The sequence below is a fragment of the Pelophylax lessonae genome (assembly GCF_965119305.1).
Source record: "Pelophylax lessonae genome assembly, chromosome: 4".
In the NCBI taxonomy this organism is placed as follows: Eukaryota; Metazoa; Chordata; class Amphibia; order Anura; family Ranidae; genus Pelophylax; species Pelophylax lessonae.
This window is the reverse complement of record NC_138771.1, coordinates 593,120,352-593,137,198: the sequence shown is the minus strand read 5'-3', so window position 1 is coordinate 593,137,198 and position 16,847 is coordinate 593,120,352. Positions and strand designations below refer to the sequence as shown.

Here is a 16,847-nt window from a genome sequence, read left to right as displayed (position 1 = left end):
TGACAGCATCAGCTCTATCTGTCTGAGCTGGTGCAAGCACTCATTATTAGGGTTGAGCGAACACCTAGATGTCCGTGTTCGACGGGTTCGGCCGAACTTTAAAAAAAAGTCCGGGTCCGTGTCCCGGACTTTTACCGAACTTTTCCCGGACACCGAACCCCATTGAAGTCAATGGGGACCCGAACTTTAAGGCACTAAAATGGCTCTAAAACACCAAAGGAAAGGGCTAGAGTGCTGCAAATGGCAGCAAAACGTAATTAAGAGCATGGCAAGTGCTCTGCAAACAAATGTGGATAGGGAAATAACTTAAAACAACAAAAAAAAAACAGAAAAATAAAACAATGTTCTTCTTCATCTCTGAAGGACGAGGCCCATATGGAGTAGGAGGGAGGTTGAGGTGGTGGTGGATGTGGCGGTGACTAGACATATGCCGGTTTTCGGTAATTCGATATATCGCGGTATTGCATAGCCACGGTATTGTTATTGTGGCATTTTTAAAATACCGAGTTTCTCTGTCAAGTCTGCCTGACTTGTGAATTGATACATTTCAGTGAGCTGGATGACTCATTCACTCACTCAGCTAACACCTTTCAGCATTAAGTCTCCTAACTATAAACAAAAATGATTACATTTGTATCTTTTCCTTCCCTCTGCCAGGGAGAAAGGAAGTTTAACCTCTTAAAGACTGGATCTTTTTCTGACACTTGCTGCTTGCAAGTTAAAATCAGTTTTTTTTTTGCTAGAAAAGTACTTAGAACCCCCAAACATTTTATATATTTTTTTAGCAGAGACCCTACAGAATAAAATGGCGATTGTTGTAATATTTTATGTCACACTGTATTTGCGCAGCAGTCTTTCAAACGCAATGATTAGACTTTAATGAATAAAAAAAAAAAAAAAAACGTAACAGTAAAGTTATCCCAATTTTTTTTTTTTTTGTTACACAGAGAATCGTGAGAGAATCGTGATCTTTATTCCAAGCTAAAAAATCGTGATTCTCATTTTGGCCAGAATCGTGCAGCTCTAATAAATATATATATACACACACACACGCCTAGCAGCCCACATTACATTATTATATAGCCATCAAGCAGTGTCTGGCCTACCTGGTGATGACTGGTCCTGGCGCTCTGATCCGATGGCCTGGTCTTTAAAGGGGCAAATCCTTGCGATCCAGAAGTGGTTAAACCTGCAGGAGGACCGGTGTTTTTATCTATTAATGACTTTACTATTGCTTTAGGCCTGGTTCACATGTATGCGGGTTGGTGGTTCACATGTATGCGGGTTGGCGGTTCACATGTATGCGGGTTGGCGGCCCACATTTGCACAGGCATAGCAGCCCATTGATTTGAACGGGCTGCTATGCCCTCATTTTCCGCAGAAAAAAGGTGCATGCAGCATTTTTTTTAAATTCAGTGGCCTTGAAATCCATCCTGCTTTTGCACCATGCGACTAACCTGCAGTTCCTGCTCTGGCAAGCTTTCTGCATTTTTTGTATACGTGGGCACGGCATTTAAAAATAAACAGTTTGCGTGTGCAGCAACGGCAGGTAAGTCGCATGGTGCAAAAGAAGGATGGATTTCATGGCCACTGCATTTTTTTAAATTCTGCATGCACCGTTTTTCAGCTGAAAACGCAGGCATAGCAGCTCAAGCCCATTCACATCAATGGGCTGCTATGCCTGTGCAAATGTGGGCCCCCAACCCGCATACATGTGAACCAGGCCTAAAGCAATAGTAAAGTCATTAATAGATAAAAACACCGGTCCTCCTGCAGGTTTAACCAATTAATGACTTTACTATTGCTTTAGGCCTGGTTCACATGTATGCGGGTTGGGGGCCCACATTTGCACAGGCATAGCAGCCCATTGATGTGAATGGGCTTGAGCTGCTATGCCTGCGTTTTCAGCTGAAAAAAGGTGCATGCAGAATTTAAAAAAATGCAGTGGCCATGAAATCCATCCTTCTTTTGCACCATGCGACTTACCTGCCGTTGCTGCACACGCAAACTGTTTATTTTTAAATGCCGTGCCCACGTATACAAAAAATGCAGAAAGCTTGCCAGAGCAGGAACTGCAGGTTAGTCGCATGGTGCAAAAGCAGGATGGATTTCAAGGCCACTGAATTTTAAAAAAATGCTGCATGCACCTTTTTTCTGCGGAAAATGAGGGCATAGCAGCCCGTTCAAATCAATGGGCTGCTATGCCTGTGCAAATGTGAACCACCAACCCGCATACATGTGAACCAGGCCTAAAGCAATAGTAAAGTAATTTATAAACAACACCTCCTTCAGGTTTAACCACTTCTTGACCACAAGGATTTGCCCTCTTAATGACCAGGCCATCGGATCGGAGCCGAGCGCCAGAACCAGTTATCACCAGTTAGGCCAGACACTGCTTGATGACCTATTTTAGGCCTGGTTCACAGAGTCTGTACTGACTGACTATATAATAATGTGCATAAGTGAACCAAAGCCCCTAAATTCAGCAATGAAATTGAAGTGAGGTGGAAATTTAATAATTTAAATTTAATAATAGAATACCGTGATAATACCGTATACCGTGGCAAAACCTTAATCAATTAATCGCAGCATGAAAATCTGATACCGTCACAAGCCTAGCGGTGACATAGGCGTGCGCACAGGGTGTGCTGGGTGTGCCTGGGCACACCCTAATCACCTAGGGCACATAGCATTGCCAGTGAGGAGATGGGAAAGATCTCCCTGGGACCTGCTCTGCTCTATTTCTCCTTGCCTACAGGTACATGGCCCCGATACATTACTCTCCCTGCTGGCAAACACATGCATGTGTATTTCAACTTTGGGGTGCACACCTTAATGCAATAGGCTGCGCACACCTATGGGCGGTGTAGGTGGAAGCGGCGGTGGAGGAGGACCAGGGCCGGATTAACAGCATCATGGGCTTGGTGCTGAGGATTTTGAAGGGCCTTAAGGGCCGTGCCTTGCCATGCACCCAGAGGAGGAAGGGTGCAGCCATGCATGCCTAATTCAACATGGGATGCTGTCTCTGAAGCCCATAAACACATCCATGCATCGCCAACTGTCCCTCCTTGTCCGGCCTTCACGCTGTGTGGGGAGGTTCTGAGGGTGCTGCCTGGGGAAGCGAGCATAGAAGCCAGACTTCTGTGTTTACAAGTGACAGAAGAGCGGTAACAGTGAATATGGCCAACCCGGGGCCTATATAAAAGGTAGGGGCCTGGAGCTGCAGCTCCAATAGCCCCTACATTAATCTGGCCCTGAGGAGGAGGACGAGGTAGCCAACACTGCTTCTTTTCAAAAATTTTAAATGAGGGTACACCCCAAAAGAGTGAGAAAGAGCAAAAATGGAACAATGGGTGGGTAAGGTCGGTATCCATTGCTATTCTGCATAAGGTACGGAAAAGTCCCGTGGGATCCATGCCTGGTTCATTTTAATGAACGTGAGCTTGTCCACATTGTCTCTGGACAGGCGGCTGCGCTTGTCTGTTATAACGCCCCCAGCCGTGCTAAATACCCGTTCAGATAATACACTGGCTGCAGGGCACGCCAGCACCTCCAAGGCGTAAAGGGCAAGCTCAAGCCATGTGCCCAATTTGGAGACCCAGAAGTTGAAGGGGGCAGACCCGTCATTCACTACATGTAGGCGTGTGCACACATACTGCTCCACCATGTTGGTAAAATGCTGCCTCCTGCTAAGACGTTCCATCTGAGCTGCTGGTGCTGCTGTTTGTTGTGGCGTGCTGACAAAGCTTTTCCACATTTCGGCCATGCTAACCCTGCCTTCTGAGGTGCTGGCGGTGCCCTGGTTGCGTTGGCGACCTCCTCCTCCTCCTCCTCTGCCTTGTGCTTACACTGTGGCCCCGCTGTCAGATGGGAATGCCAGCAGCATGGCGTCTACCAGCGTGCGCTTGTACTCGCGCATCTTGCGATCGCGCTCCAGTGAGTGAATTAAGGACGGTACGTTGTCCTTGTAACGGGGATCCAGCAGCGTGGCCACCCAGTAATCAGCACAAGTTAGAATGTGGGCAACTCGGCGGTCGTTGTGGAGACACTGCAGCATGTAATCGCTCATGTGTGCCAGGCTGCCCAGAGGCAACGAAAGGCTGTCCTCTGTGGGAGGTGTATCGTCCGTGTCCTCTGTATCCCCCCAGCCACGCACCAGTGATGGCCATGAGCTGGCCTGGGTGCCACCCTGCTGTGAACATGGTTCCATCTCCTCCTCCAGCTCCTCCTCCTCCTCATCCTCCTCATCCTCCAGAACTGTGCCCCTGCTGGACAATTGCGTCCCTGGCGTTTGCGTGTGCAGGAACCCACCCTCGGAGCCCCTTGCGAATGACTGCCCTGAAAGCCTTGGAAATGTTACCTCTTCATCCTCCTCCTCATCCTGTGCCACATCCTCTTCCATCATTGCCCGAATTGTTTTTTCAAGGAGGCATAGAAGTGGGATAGTTAAGCTGAGAACGGCGTCATTGCCACTGGCCATGTTGGTGGAGTACTCAAAACAGCGCAACAAGGCACACAGGTCTCGCATGGAGGCCCAGTTAAATTAAATAGCGGAATAGAAAATATGATCCAAAAAAAGTGTATGTATATCACACGTACACAACCACACTGGGCCCCAATTACTATTGTTTGTACCCCTAAAAGGCTAGATGAGGAGTAGGGGGAGTATGGAACAGGCAGCACCCTCAAACCTTCAGAAGTATGAGATGAACCCCAACAACTTGGAAAGGTGGATCTCTCTCACACGTACCAACACAGACTATCCCCCAATTTAACTGATCCCCAAAGGTTTTTGATTAAATAGCGGAATAGAAAATATGATCCCAAAAAAGTGTATGTATATCACACGTACACAACCACACTAGGCCCCAATTACTATTGTTTGTACCCCTAAAAGGCTAGGAGTAGGGGGAGTATGGAACAGGCAGCACCCTCAAACCTTCAGAAGTATGAGATGAACCCCAACAACTTGGAAAGGTGGATCTCTCTCACACGTACCAACACAGACTATCCCCCAATTTAACTGATCCCCAAAGGTTTTTGATTAAATAGCGGAATAGAAAATATGATCCCAAAAAAGTGTATGTATATCACACGTACACAACCACACTAGGCCCCAATTACTATTGTTTGTACCCCTAAAAGGCTAGGAGTAGGGGGAGTATGGAACAGGCAGCACCCTCAAACCTTCAGAAGTATGAGATGAACCCCAACAACTTGGAAAGGTGGATCTCTCTCACACGTACCAACACAGACTATCCCCCAATTTAACTGATCCCCAAAGGTTTTTGATTAAATAGCGGAATAGAAAATATGATCCCAAAAAAGTGTATGTATATCACACGTACACAACCACACTAGGCCCCAATTACTATTGTTTGTACCCCTAAAAGGCTAGGAGTAGGGGGAGTATGGAACAGGCAGCACCCTCAAACCTTCAGAAGTATGAGATGAACCCCAACAACTTGGAAAGGTGGATCTCTCTCACACGTACCAACACAGACTATCCCCCAATTTAACTGATCCCCAAAGGTTTTTGATTAAATAGCGGAATAGAAAATATGATCCCAAAAAAGTGTATGTATATCACACGTACACAACCACACTAGGCCCCAATTACTATTGTTTGTACCCCTAAAAGGCTAGGAGTAGGGGGGAGTATGGAACAGGCAGCACCCTCAAACCTTCAGAAGTATGAGATGAACCCCAACAACTTGGAAAGGTGGATCTCTCTCACACGTACCAACACAGACTATCCCCCAATTTAACTGATCCCCAAAGGTTTTTGATTAAATAGCGGAATAGAAAATATGATCCCAAAAAAGTGTATGTATATCACACGTACACAACCACACTAGGCCCCAATTACTATTGTTTGTACCCCTAAAAGGCTAGGAGTAGGGGGAGTATGGAACAGGCAGCACCCTCAAACCTTCAGAAGTATGAGATGAACCCCAACAACTTGGAAAGGTGGATCTCTCTCACACGTACCAACACAGACTATCCCCCAATTTAACTGATCCCCAAAGGTTTTTGATTAAATAGCGGAATAGAAAATATGATCCCAAAAAAGTGTATGTATATCACACGTACACAACCACACTAGGCCCCAATTACTATTGTTTGTACCCCTAAAAGGCTAGGAGTAGGGGGAGTATGGAACAGGCAGCACCCTCAAACCTTCAGAAGTATGAGATGAACCCCAACAACTTGGAAAGGTGGATCTCTCTCACACGTACCAACACAGACTATCCCCCAATTTAACTGATCCCCAAAGGTTTTTGATTAAATAGCGGAATAGAAAATATGATCCCAAAAAAGTGTATGTATATCACACGTACACAACCACACTAGGCCCCAATTACTATTGTTTGTACCCCTAAAAGGCTAGATGAGGAGTAGGGGGAGTATGGAACAGGCAGCACCCTCAAACCTTCAGAAGTATGAGATTGTGTTCACTGTACCCCACAAAGATTGAGTTCACTGCACCCCACAATGATTGTGTTCACTGCACCCCACAAAGATTGTGTTCACTGCACCTCACAAAGATTGTGTTCACTGTACCCCCCAAAGATTGTGTTCACTGCACCCCACAAAGATTCTGTTCACTGTACCCCACAAAGATTGTGTTCACTGCACCCCAAAAAGATTGTGTTCACTGCACCCCAAAAAGGATGTTGTTCACTGCACCCCAAAAAGGATGTTGTTCACTCCACCCCAAAAAGATTGTGTTCACTGCACCCCACAAAGATTGTGTTCACTGCACCCCAAAAAGATTGTGTTCACTGCACCCCAAAAATGATTTTGTTCACTGCACCCCAAAAAGGATTTTGTTCACTGCACCCCAAAAAGGATGTTGTTCACTCCACCCCAAAAAGATTGTGTTCACTGCACCCCAAAAAGATTGTGTTCACTGCACCCCACAAAGGATTTTGTTCACTGCACCCCAAAAAGATTGTGTTCACTGCACCCCAAAAAGGATGTTGTTCACTGCACCCCAAAAAGGATTTTGTTCACTGCACCCCAAAAAGATTGTGTTCACTGCACCCCACAAAGGATTTTGTTCACTGCACCCCACAAAGATTGTGTTCACTGCACACCAAAAAGGATTGTGTTCACTGCACCCCAAAAAGATTTTGTTCACTGCACCCCAAAAAGATTGTGTTCACTGCAGCCCAAAAAGATTGTGTTCACTGCAGCCCAAAAAGATTGTGTTCACTGCAGCTCACACACAGAAAAATGGATGTGGATCACTGACACCTGCCTATCTCCAATCCCACACCACACAGCAATATCGATTGTAGTTTGTAGAACACAGTTTCCCTAAAATTCAGCAGACTCTGTCCCTAACAGGATTGAGAAGAGATCGTAGATCAGGATTGAGTGCAGACCCCACCCCCCACACAGCAATATCGATTGTAGTTTGTAGAAGACACTGACCCTATAATTCAGCAGACTCTATCCCTAAAATGCCTACAACTCGCCCTGCCTAAACACTCCGACCTGTCCCTCAATTCTATCCGGACACAAATGGTTTTTTCCTGCCTATCTTTCCCTAATCAGCAGCCAGCACGTTGATGTGTGCTCTGTCCCTGAATCTAAGCAGCATAATGACGCCGCTGCGGCTGCCTCGAACTTATAAAGACTTGGTCACATGCTTCAGACGGCCAATCACAGCTACTGAGACATTTGCAGGCATGGCTGGGATGGCTTAAGGCACACCAGTTAAACGATTGTTGATTGGCTGTTGAAAGCCCGCCATGAAAAGAGCGCCAAAGCATGCAAAACCCGGAAATAAAACGACCGAACACGGATTTTTACCCGAACATACAGTAAAGTGTCCGTGTCCGTGTTCGGGTACAAAAAATCCAATTATTCGGTACGAACACGAATAATACAGTCCGTGTTCGCTCAACACTACTCATTATCTCTATGCTTTGAGATATTTATGGTCTAGTATGAGGCTTTATGACTCAATGGAGGATTCACAAACACTGTAGCACTTATTTTGGTATAAAGAGCACCTGGCATTCACTGAGGAGCACTTTGATGGATTAGATTACATTTTTAATAAACAGATTTAATGAATTTATTTATTATTCACTTTATAGCATATAATAGGTTATGCATCAATTTATATATCACTAAATTATTTATTTTTTCACATTGGGACTTTATACTTTGCACTTTATTTAGTAGTACATTTTTGCTCATTTGTGTTTTGTGATTAGGGTTGCATGTGAGTTGTATGTAAATTTTCACAGATTTCTTTTTGCACATTTATTTATTTGAGGGTTGATTCAGTTTTATAGGTTATAATATTTATTTTTTATAGGTTATAATATTTTCTCTTTTTTTTTTTTATTAATTAATATTTATTGTCCATGGCTGACAAATACATATATCCTGAGAGCAGAAATATATTTAACGTGATGGGTTATTTATTAGTAAGCTTGCCAATCCTTTGGAAGGTAACTCTGCTGTTAATTTTTGACACATTTGGCATTATACTAAAAATGATCAACAATATTGCTGGCTGTTTATCACAAAGGGAAACTTTTTGTCTTTAGTATATATATATATATATATTTTTTTCTTCACAATAGATCTTTATGAAAAGTAAGTAAAGTATTATATTATGTATGGTAATATACACTGCTCAAGAAAAATAAAGGAACACTTTTAATCAGAGTATAGCATCAAGTCATTGAAACTCCTAGGATATTGACCTGGTCACTTAAGTAGCAGAGGGGGTTGGTAATCACTGTCAGCTGCTTGGTGTTAATTAAATTAACAACAAGACCACTAGATGGGCAACAATGAGACAACCCCGAAAACAGGAATGGTTTTACAGGTGGAATGCCACTGAATTTTTTTTCCCTACTCATTTTTTTCTGACTGTTTTTCACTAGTTTTTCATTTGGCCAGGGTCAGTATCACTACTGGTAGCATAAGGCGACTGGACCCTATAGAGGTTGCAGGCCACTGGTGTGAATATCTCTAACCAAACAATCAGAATTAGACTTCATGAGGGTGGCCTGAGGGCCCGACGTCCTCTAGTGGGCCCTGTGCTCATTGCCCGGCACCATGGAGCTCGATTGGCATTTGCCATTAAATGCCAGAACTGGCAGGTCCACCACTGGCGCACTGTGCTTTTCACAGATGAGAGCAGGTTCACCCTGAGCACATGTGACAGACGTAAAAGGGTCTGGAGAAGCTGTGGCAAATGTTATGCTGCCTGTAGCAATGTTCAGCATGACCAGTTTGGTGGTGGGTCAGTGAGGGTCTGGGGAGGCATATCCATGGAGAGATGCACATACCTCTACAGGCTAGACAATGGCACTCTAACTGCCAATAGGAATCAAGCTCAAATCCTTGGACCCGTTTGTCAAACCCTAAGCTGGTGCTGGTCCTGGGTTCCTCTTGGTGCACGACAAGTATGAATCCAGTTCCTGGAGGATGAAGGAATTGGTACCATTGAATGGCCCCCACGCTGGCCTGACCTAAATCCAATAGAACACCTCTAGGACATTATGTTTCGGTCCATCTGACGCTGCCAGGTTGCACCTCAGTCTGTTTAGGAGCTCAGTGATGCCCTGGTCCAGATCTGGGAGGAAATACCCCAGGACGCCATCAGTCATCTCATTAGGAGCATGCCCCAATGTTGTCAGGCACGCATACAAGCACGTGGGGGCCATACAAACTACTGAGTACCATTTCGAGTTGTTGCAATTAAACTTCAGCAAAATGGACTAGCCTGCTGCATAATTTTTTCGCTTTTATTTTTGAGGTATCTTTAAATTCAGTCCTTTGTAGGGTGATTATTTTCATTTCCATCAGACCATGTGGCATAATTTAGTTCCTAACACATCACCCAGTCCATATCAGTATAGATATCCAGCATGACATTTTTCCACATTGAGATCTGATGTGTTTTCAAAGTGTTCCTTTAATTTATTGAGCAGTGTATAACTTGTACAACAAAAGTGTATACAAACACAAACAATAACAGCGTATATAAGCACAAGATATTCGTAAAAGTAATGGTTAGAGTACATGAATTAGGTTTTAAATGTGGATAGAAAAAATAAAACAATAATGCGGTATAAAAAAAACGTATTGACGTAGGGTAAAATACATAAATAAAATCAAATAAAATCATAAATGTCCTCGTTATTATGAGGTTTAAGTGACACATAAGTAAGGGACAATGTAATGTTGATAATATGATTACATCAATATATAAAGGAAATATGCTACTGGTGTCGGAGGTATATGTTCTCTACATAGGAGTTCTTAAATGAGTGAGCCACGTTTTCTGTTATGCTGTAAGCACTTTTGGTTTGGGTTCATAGTCTTACTGTTTTGGGTCTATGTATTTAGAAAAATGCTGTATGTATTTAACTACCTCACTGTATGTATTGCAGCACATGATGTTGCTGCTCTATAAAGAGCAGTAATGACAGTAATATATGTATAATGGTATTTTTTTTTTCTATTTTTTTAGATGCATTTAATACAAGGCCAACTGCCATCTTGCTTCTATCTGCTTTGGCTATCATTTTGGGTTTCTTATGAAGAACAAAAAAGAGATCACCAGTACTAAAATGGCTCAGAGGTTGCCTATCTAAGGACGTTCTTTGAAAAAATACATATTGTTGGTATTTAAATGGACAGAAGTATAAAAATTGTTGGCACAGAGGATTGTTTATGCTGGACATAATTTTATATTATCCCTGCGTGTAAAATATAAGGACACATCTGGAAGCAGGATCTGCCAATTTGTGACCACCTCTGTCTATTCTCGCTGGGTTCGGTCATGCTCCATTTTTGTCATACCCTGCCCCAGTTACCCCACTGCCTTATTTTCACATATGATATGATAGCTTATACACTGTATGATAAGATTATCACAGCTCAGTAGAGGAAACCTGTATAGAGAGAAATAGAGGGGGTTCCTTTTCTGGGCTCCTTTCGAGAGACCTGGCTGTCTTGACCTTCAACACTCCAGCACAACATACTCAAAAAGGCGCTGGTAAATTTTAGACTCCCATGTGTAGTCAGATGAAGAAAAACTTCAAACAAGTTCAATAGCTCTGGCGAAGCAACCACACCTCAAGGATTTCCCGGGTGAGCACCCAACAGTAGTTAAAACCATAGAAATACATAAAGAAGTGCCAGACCAAAAGCCGATGAAACAGTCCAAGATAATTTTGACTGATGGTAAAAAGTGGTACAATTCTGATGGCTTCTGCACTTTCTAGCCAGTGGCCTGGAACAAGTATGCAAATCAAAGTGTGTAGACTTCACTCTGACTTGCTAACCAGCATGCTTGTTCTGGGTCAGTGAGTCAGTGTTGAAGGCTTAACCATAGAAATACAGAAAGGGACACCAGACCTAAACTGCAAAAATTCGTATAAGATACTTTTTTTTTTTTTGCCAACATTTAGATTAATATAAAAACAGCCAACGTGTTTTGGCAACACCAATCCACCTTCATCAGGGCTTTATTGCTGCTCAGTAACTGCTGTCAAGTTACCATTTGGAAAGTTTAATACTGGTTCTAATATAGATTAAAAGTCAAAGTTTTTTTCTGTATCCATCCAAGTTTAATCCAGTGTTGAGCCCCGATGAAGGGGAACTGGTATTACACCCTGAAATGCATTGTCTGTTTTTATGACTTTTTACTAACAATTAAAACTATCTTGGACTCTTTCATATGATTTTAGTCTGGAGTTCCTTTCTGAATTTTTTGGTTCAGCCTTCAACACTGACTCACCGACCCGGAACAAGCAAGCTCATTAGAAAGGCAGAGTGAAGTCAACATCCTTTGACATACTTGTTCCATGCCACTGGCTAGAAAGTAGTGAATCCATCGGATCAGCATAACAGAGAGGCACTTCACATTTCGCAAAGGAGAGGTCCGCAATGGCAGCTCCATATTTCTCTTGCAACAGATTTCCTATTAGTGTGACCAATGCACTGGTGAAAAAACAGGAAACATAGGAGCAACAGGGTAAAACTTTGGTGGCTTTGCTGATTATTCATGTCTGCATTGTATGCCTGTTGGTATCAGGGGATTCTTCTTTTAGCAAAGCACTGAGAAAAACATGTAAGGCATTTGCTGTTAGCAAGGCAGTGTAACCCCCCCACATGTAATATTTATCAATCCCAATAATAGCAACTTCCAGTAAGGTAATGCAGGATTTTCGTCGTTACCAGCTTAAAAAGTACTTGGGGGAACCACGCAAATGAAAAAGCTGAACTTCGGGCAGCCATAAAATAACAATGAATGCAGTTATGTGTTTATTAAAAAAAATAATAATAATAATTTAATAATTTAATTTAAATGCTTCTAGTGTATATACCTGGATACGACTTTGTATTATTCTATACCAGAGGTCTGAAAACTTTCTAAACAAAGGGCCAGTTTACTGTCCTTCAGACTTTAGGGGGGCCAGACTGTGCCCAGTGGGAGTAAACAATGCCCCATCTTTGGTATTAGGGGAGAAATAGTTGGTGTCAGTGGGAGGAACAGTGCCCCATCATTGGTGTCAGTGGGAGGAACAGTGCCCCATCATTGGTGTCAGTGGAAGGAATAATGGTTATTGGGGTTGGATAAAGGCAAGCAAAGGGCCGCAGCTTGGTGACCACTGTTCTACTGTTCTATATAGTAAGGGCTTATGTATACAGACGCATTTGCGCATACACTGCAAGAATTCAACTTATTTCCTCTCCTGGGAGTCACAGATGTTGGCTTAAAGCCGAGGCCAGCAGTCAGTACAAATCAATGACAGGCTGACAGACACCACATCTTGACACCTAAAACCATGTATCTAAGTGGTTACACCCATACATGGACTAATGAGCAACCCTGACCCAGTCTTGGGTCACTCATCTCTCCCTGTACACTGTAACCGCTCGGATGTGTGTACAACCACAGTGTCTGACAGCCTGTCAATGATTTGTACAGGCTTCTGGCCTCAGCTGTGAGCCAACTCCTTTGACTGCCTGGAGAGGAAATACACTGAATTCTTGCAGTGGAAGTCCAAATATGTGCATGAGCCCTAACATTCTAACTAGGAAAGGGAAGGCCAAAAGAGCCAATCCCGCGCTACCACATGTACATATGCTGAAACTGAGCATAATGACAGAAGCAGAATGTAGATAAAGTAGAGAAGGATGAACTTTTGCTGGTGCTCCCTCGTCTAATCACAGACCAAAGACAATGAGGTTGCTCTAAGTGGTGTAAAGACAAGTCAGGTCTTAGGCTGGCTGAGTTATTTGGAAGGGCTGTGCAAATTTAGGGATGGCATAGAGAGAAATATAAATCCTTTGGCAGGTGAAACAACTCCTATGTAAGTTTTCCATCTGTGTAATGAATATGTTTTTCTGGTTTTAAAGTTCTTTCCAACTTGACAAACTAACTGCAACATTAAGATATGGTGCCAACACATGTCTAAATTATTTTCTTGAGATAAGGAGCACTCAGAGAAAGGTGAAAGTTTATTAGGCCCCTTTCACAATATTGGACCTGATCAGGTCCGACTGTCCATTTTTTAGGCAGACCTGATAGGGCCACCCGTTCTACTCAATAAGGAGGCGGGATGCCGTCCTGGCATTCGATCCGACAAGATCCGTTGAAAACAGACGGATGGTGATACGCTCGTCATCAGTCCAGCAGGTCAGGTCAGATGAAAATGTACAGGCTGTCCTTTTTCATCCAAACTTCCCATAGAGGAGAGCAGGACTCTGACAGGTCTGTCTCTGCACAGTGAGCAGGGACGGACCTGTCATCCGCATGCTCAGCGGGGATCAAAAGAGCGATCCCCGCTGAGCAATCTGAATCCCTGAAAACGTATCCACCTCATGTGAAAGGGGCCTTAAACTGAGACGTTTTTTCTCCTCACCTGTTTATGAAGCCAAAAACTTAAATTCTCAGAGTTCCCCTGAAAAAAGGCCCGAGATCCATATAAAAGTGGGTGGGCTGCCTGTAATCTCGTGAGATATTGTGAGATTACAGTGCAGCCGAGTGAAACCAAAGTTTAAAAGAACATGTAATGACATGTTATGACACATAATAACTAACTAAATAAATATAAATCTATATATTGATATATATATATATATATAAATATACAGTCTCTCTCTCTCTCTCTAGTTATATATATATATATATATATATATATATATACACGCACACACACACTGAATATATACACACACACTGATCAAAATTATAAACGCAACACTTTTTTTGCCCCCATTTTTCATGAGCTGAACTCAAAGATCTAAGACTTTTTCTAAATACACAAAAGGCCTATTTCTCTCAAATATTGTTCACAAATCTGGCTAAATCTGTGTTAGTGAGCACTTCTCCTTTGCCTAGATAATCCATCCACCTCACAGGTGTATGCATATCAAGATGCTGATTAGACAGCATGATTATTGCACAGGTGTGCCTTAGGCTGGCCACAATAAAAGGCCACTCTAAAATGTGCAGTTTTACTGTATTGGGGGGGGGGGGGGTCCAGGGAGTTCCAAAAACCACCACCATTTGCCTCACACAGTGCAAACACATCTCCTTCACATAGAGTTGATCAGGTCGTTGATTGTGGCCTGTGGAATGTTGACCCACTCCTCTTCAATGGCTGTGCGAAAATGCTGGATTATGGCAGGACCTAAAACACGCTGTCGTATACGCCGATCCAGAGCATCCTAAACATGCTCAATGGGTGACATGTCCGGTGAGTATGTTGGCCATGCAAAAACTGAGATGTTTTCAGGAACTGTGTACAGATCCTTGGAACATGGGGCCGTGCATTATCATGCTGCAACATGAGGTGATGGTCGTGGATAAATGGCACAACAATGGGCCTCAGGGTCTAGTCCCGGTATCTCTGTGAAAACTTTGCGATGCGACACAAAAACTTGCAGGAAAAAAGGTGACACTTTAACGTCACTCAGGTGTGAACGGGTCCTAAAGTCACATATCCTGCATATTCAATGCTACTAAATTTTTTATCACACCTCAAGTAGATAGCTGGTAGGGTATGGTAAAGAGATGAAGGGATTGTAGGTAGAAGGTGAGGAGACCTTACCACACAAAACGGACAAATAAAAATGAATGTAAATAATATCACTTAATGCGGTTGTAAACCACGGCTGTTGTTAAAAAAAAAAAAAAAAAACACCTGCAAGGCAATGACATATTGTGCTAGTATGCATCGCAAATATAGATATGTATATAAATATGAATATGCATACTAGCAAATTATGAAATACTCACCTCAGAACGCAGTCCTCCAGTGCTGTACTGTCACTGCTGAGAGGGCTGACATCTTCCCCCGGTCCTTCTTCTGGGTTTGTAGCTCTGGCATGTGTGCGGGAGCTCTCCATTCTGGCACGAAGCTCAGAACACATGCGCCGCTGGCGTGACTGGCTGCATCCAGGGTGCATATTTCGTTAACGTGCCTCCTAAATGTGCCTATTATATGCTTACCTTTAGGTACAAATTACCACACGGTGTTTACTAACGCTTTAAGCAAGAGTGAACGGCTCATCAACTGTCACCCTGCATACCCAACTTTGCTATGACGCTTCCTGCTGATTGGCATTAAATGATCATGTGCAGCCAAGCATCGCCACATCTCTCCAATACAGCGGCTAATTTATATAATTCTGTTAATATTTCTGACTTAGCTAAAGGAAACATTTTACAGTTAACATTTGTCACGAATGGTACAAGTAACATAAATTCTACATCACATTTTGGCATTTGCAGTAATGTTACATGTCACTTTTTTACACACCAACTATAGATGTAGGAGGCATCTAGTTATGTAGAATAAAGGTTTTAAATGAAACCTTTAGGCAAAACCACAACATTCTGTATTAAATATGAAAACTGAAATGTTATTACCTGTGTATGTCATTTTGTTAACACATGTGTGATTTGAGAGAACATATAATGTTCCATAGAGACTTCGGTGTGTCAAAGCAAAGGAAGTCCACCTTTGACAATTTCCTGTTTCTCTGGGATCTAGATTGACAAAATCACAGGACAAACACACAATTTAATGTCCATGCCTATTTAATACTGAAAATAGACAACAGTATCTAACGTGAAACTCTGAGCATACAATATATAGAGATCTCAACCCTGACCTTGGTTGTCTTTCCTTGATAAGGGGGTCATATCCATATACATTGGCATTTGGAGACCTCAATCCTTCTTTCCGGTACTCTTGGGTACCAGTGACAGGGCTGCTAATTGGAGGATAGAGCCGGCCCTCCTGTACTGGACCCGGGGGCAGAAAAGCATCTTTTCAAGTCCCATAGGTGGTGGCTCTCAGCAATTTTATAAAAGTTCCCTGGGCCCCATCAGTTCAGCAGGCAGAGACAGAGAGCGGACTATTTACTATTTTTTTTAGAGCAGGCAAGGTAATATTCCGTCCCATGGCTCCTGACAATTAAATTAAAGTCCCAGCCTTTTCCTCAGTATCAATTCGCCAGGGCAGGTCAGAACCTAAATTTTATTGTCAGGAGTTGGTTGGCGGCATGGAGGATTACTCCGCCTCCCAAAAAGTAATAAATAGTCACATCTCTGTGCTCGGCCCCTGCTACTAAAATCATAGGGCCCAGGGAACTTTTACCTTATTAATGGAAGCCGTGGAATTAATGTGCATTCATCCACTGCTATTTAAGAAGCCATTCTATGCCCCTGGCCCCTTCTGCTGAACTGATGAGTACTGGGGAATTTTTATTTATTGCTGTTGGTTCATCCCTATCCAAGAGGAGGGAGGAAGGTGTCCTGTCAGGCAGGCATATGGGGTCCCATAATTTCT

At 43.1% G+C, this 16,847-nt stretch overlaps 1 protein-coding gene across 2 annotated transcripts in view; it reads left to right on the top strand.

The window, feature by feature from the left end:
- Positions 1 to 11,353, top strand: part of LOC309553199 (vascular cell adhesion protein 1-like) — an 87,030-nt gene extending 75,677 nt beyond the window's left edge. For both annotated transcript variants that reach the window (XM_082254145.1, XM_082254144.1), the window contains exon 6: positions 10,508 to 11,353. In XM_082254145.1, the coding sequence (XP_082110271.1) occupies positions 10,508 to 10,578 (71 nt within the window). In that variant the 3' untranslated portion in view covers positions 10,579 to 11,353. The remainder of the gene's footprint in view (positions 1 to 10,507) is intronic.
- Positions 11,354 to 16,847: the final 5,494 nt, after the last annotated feature.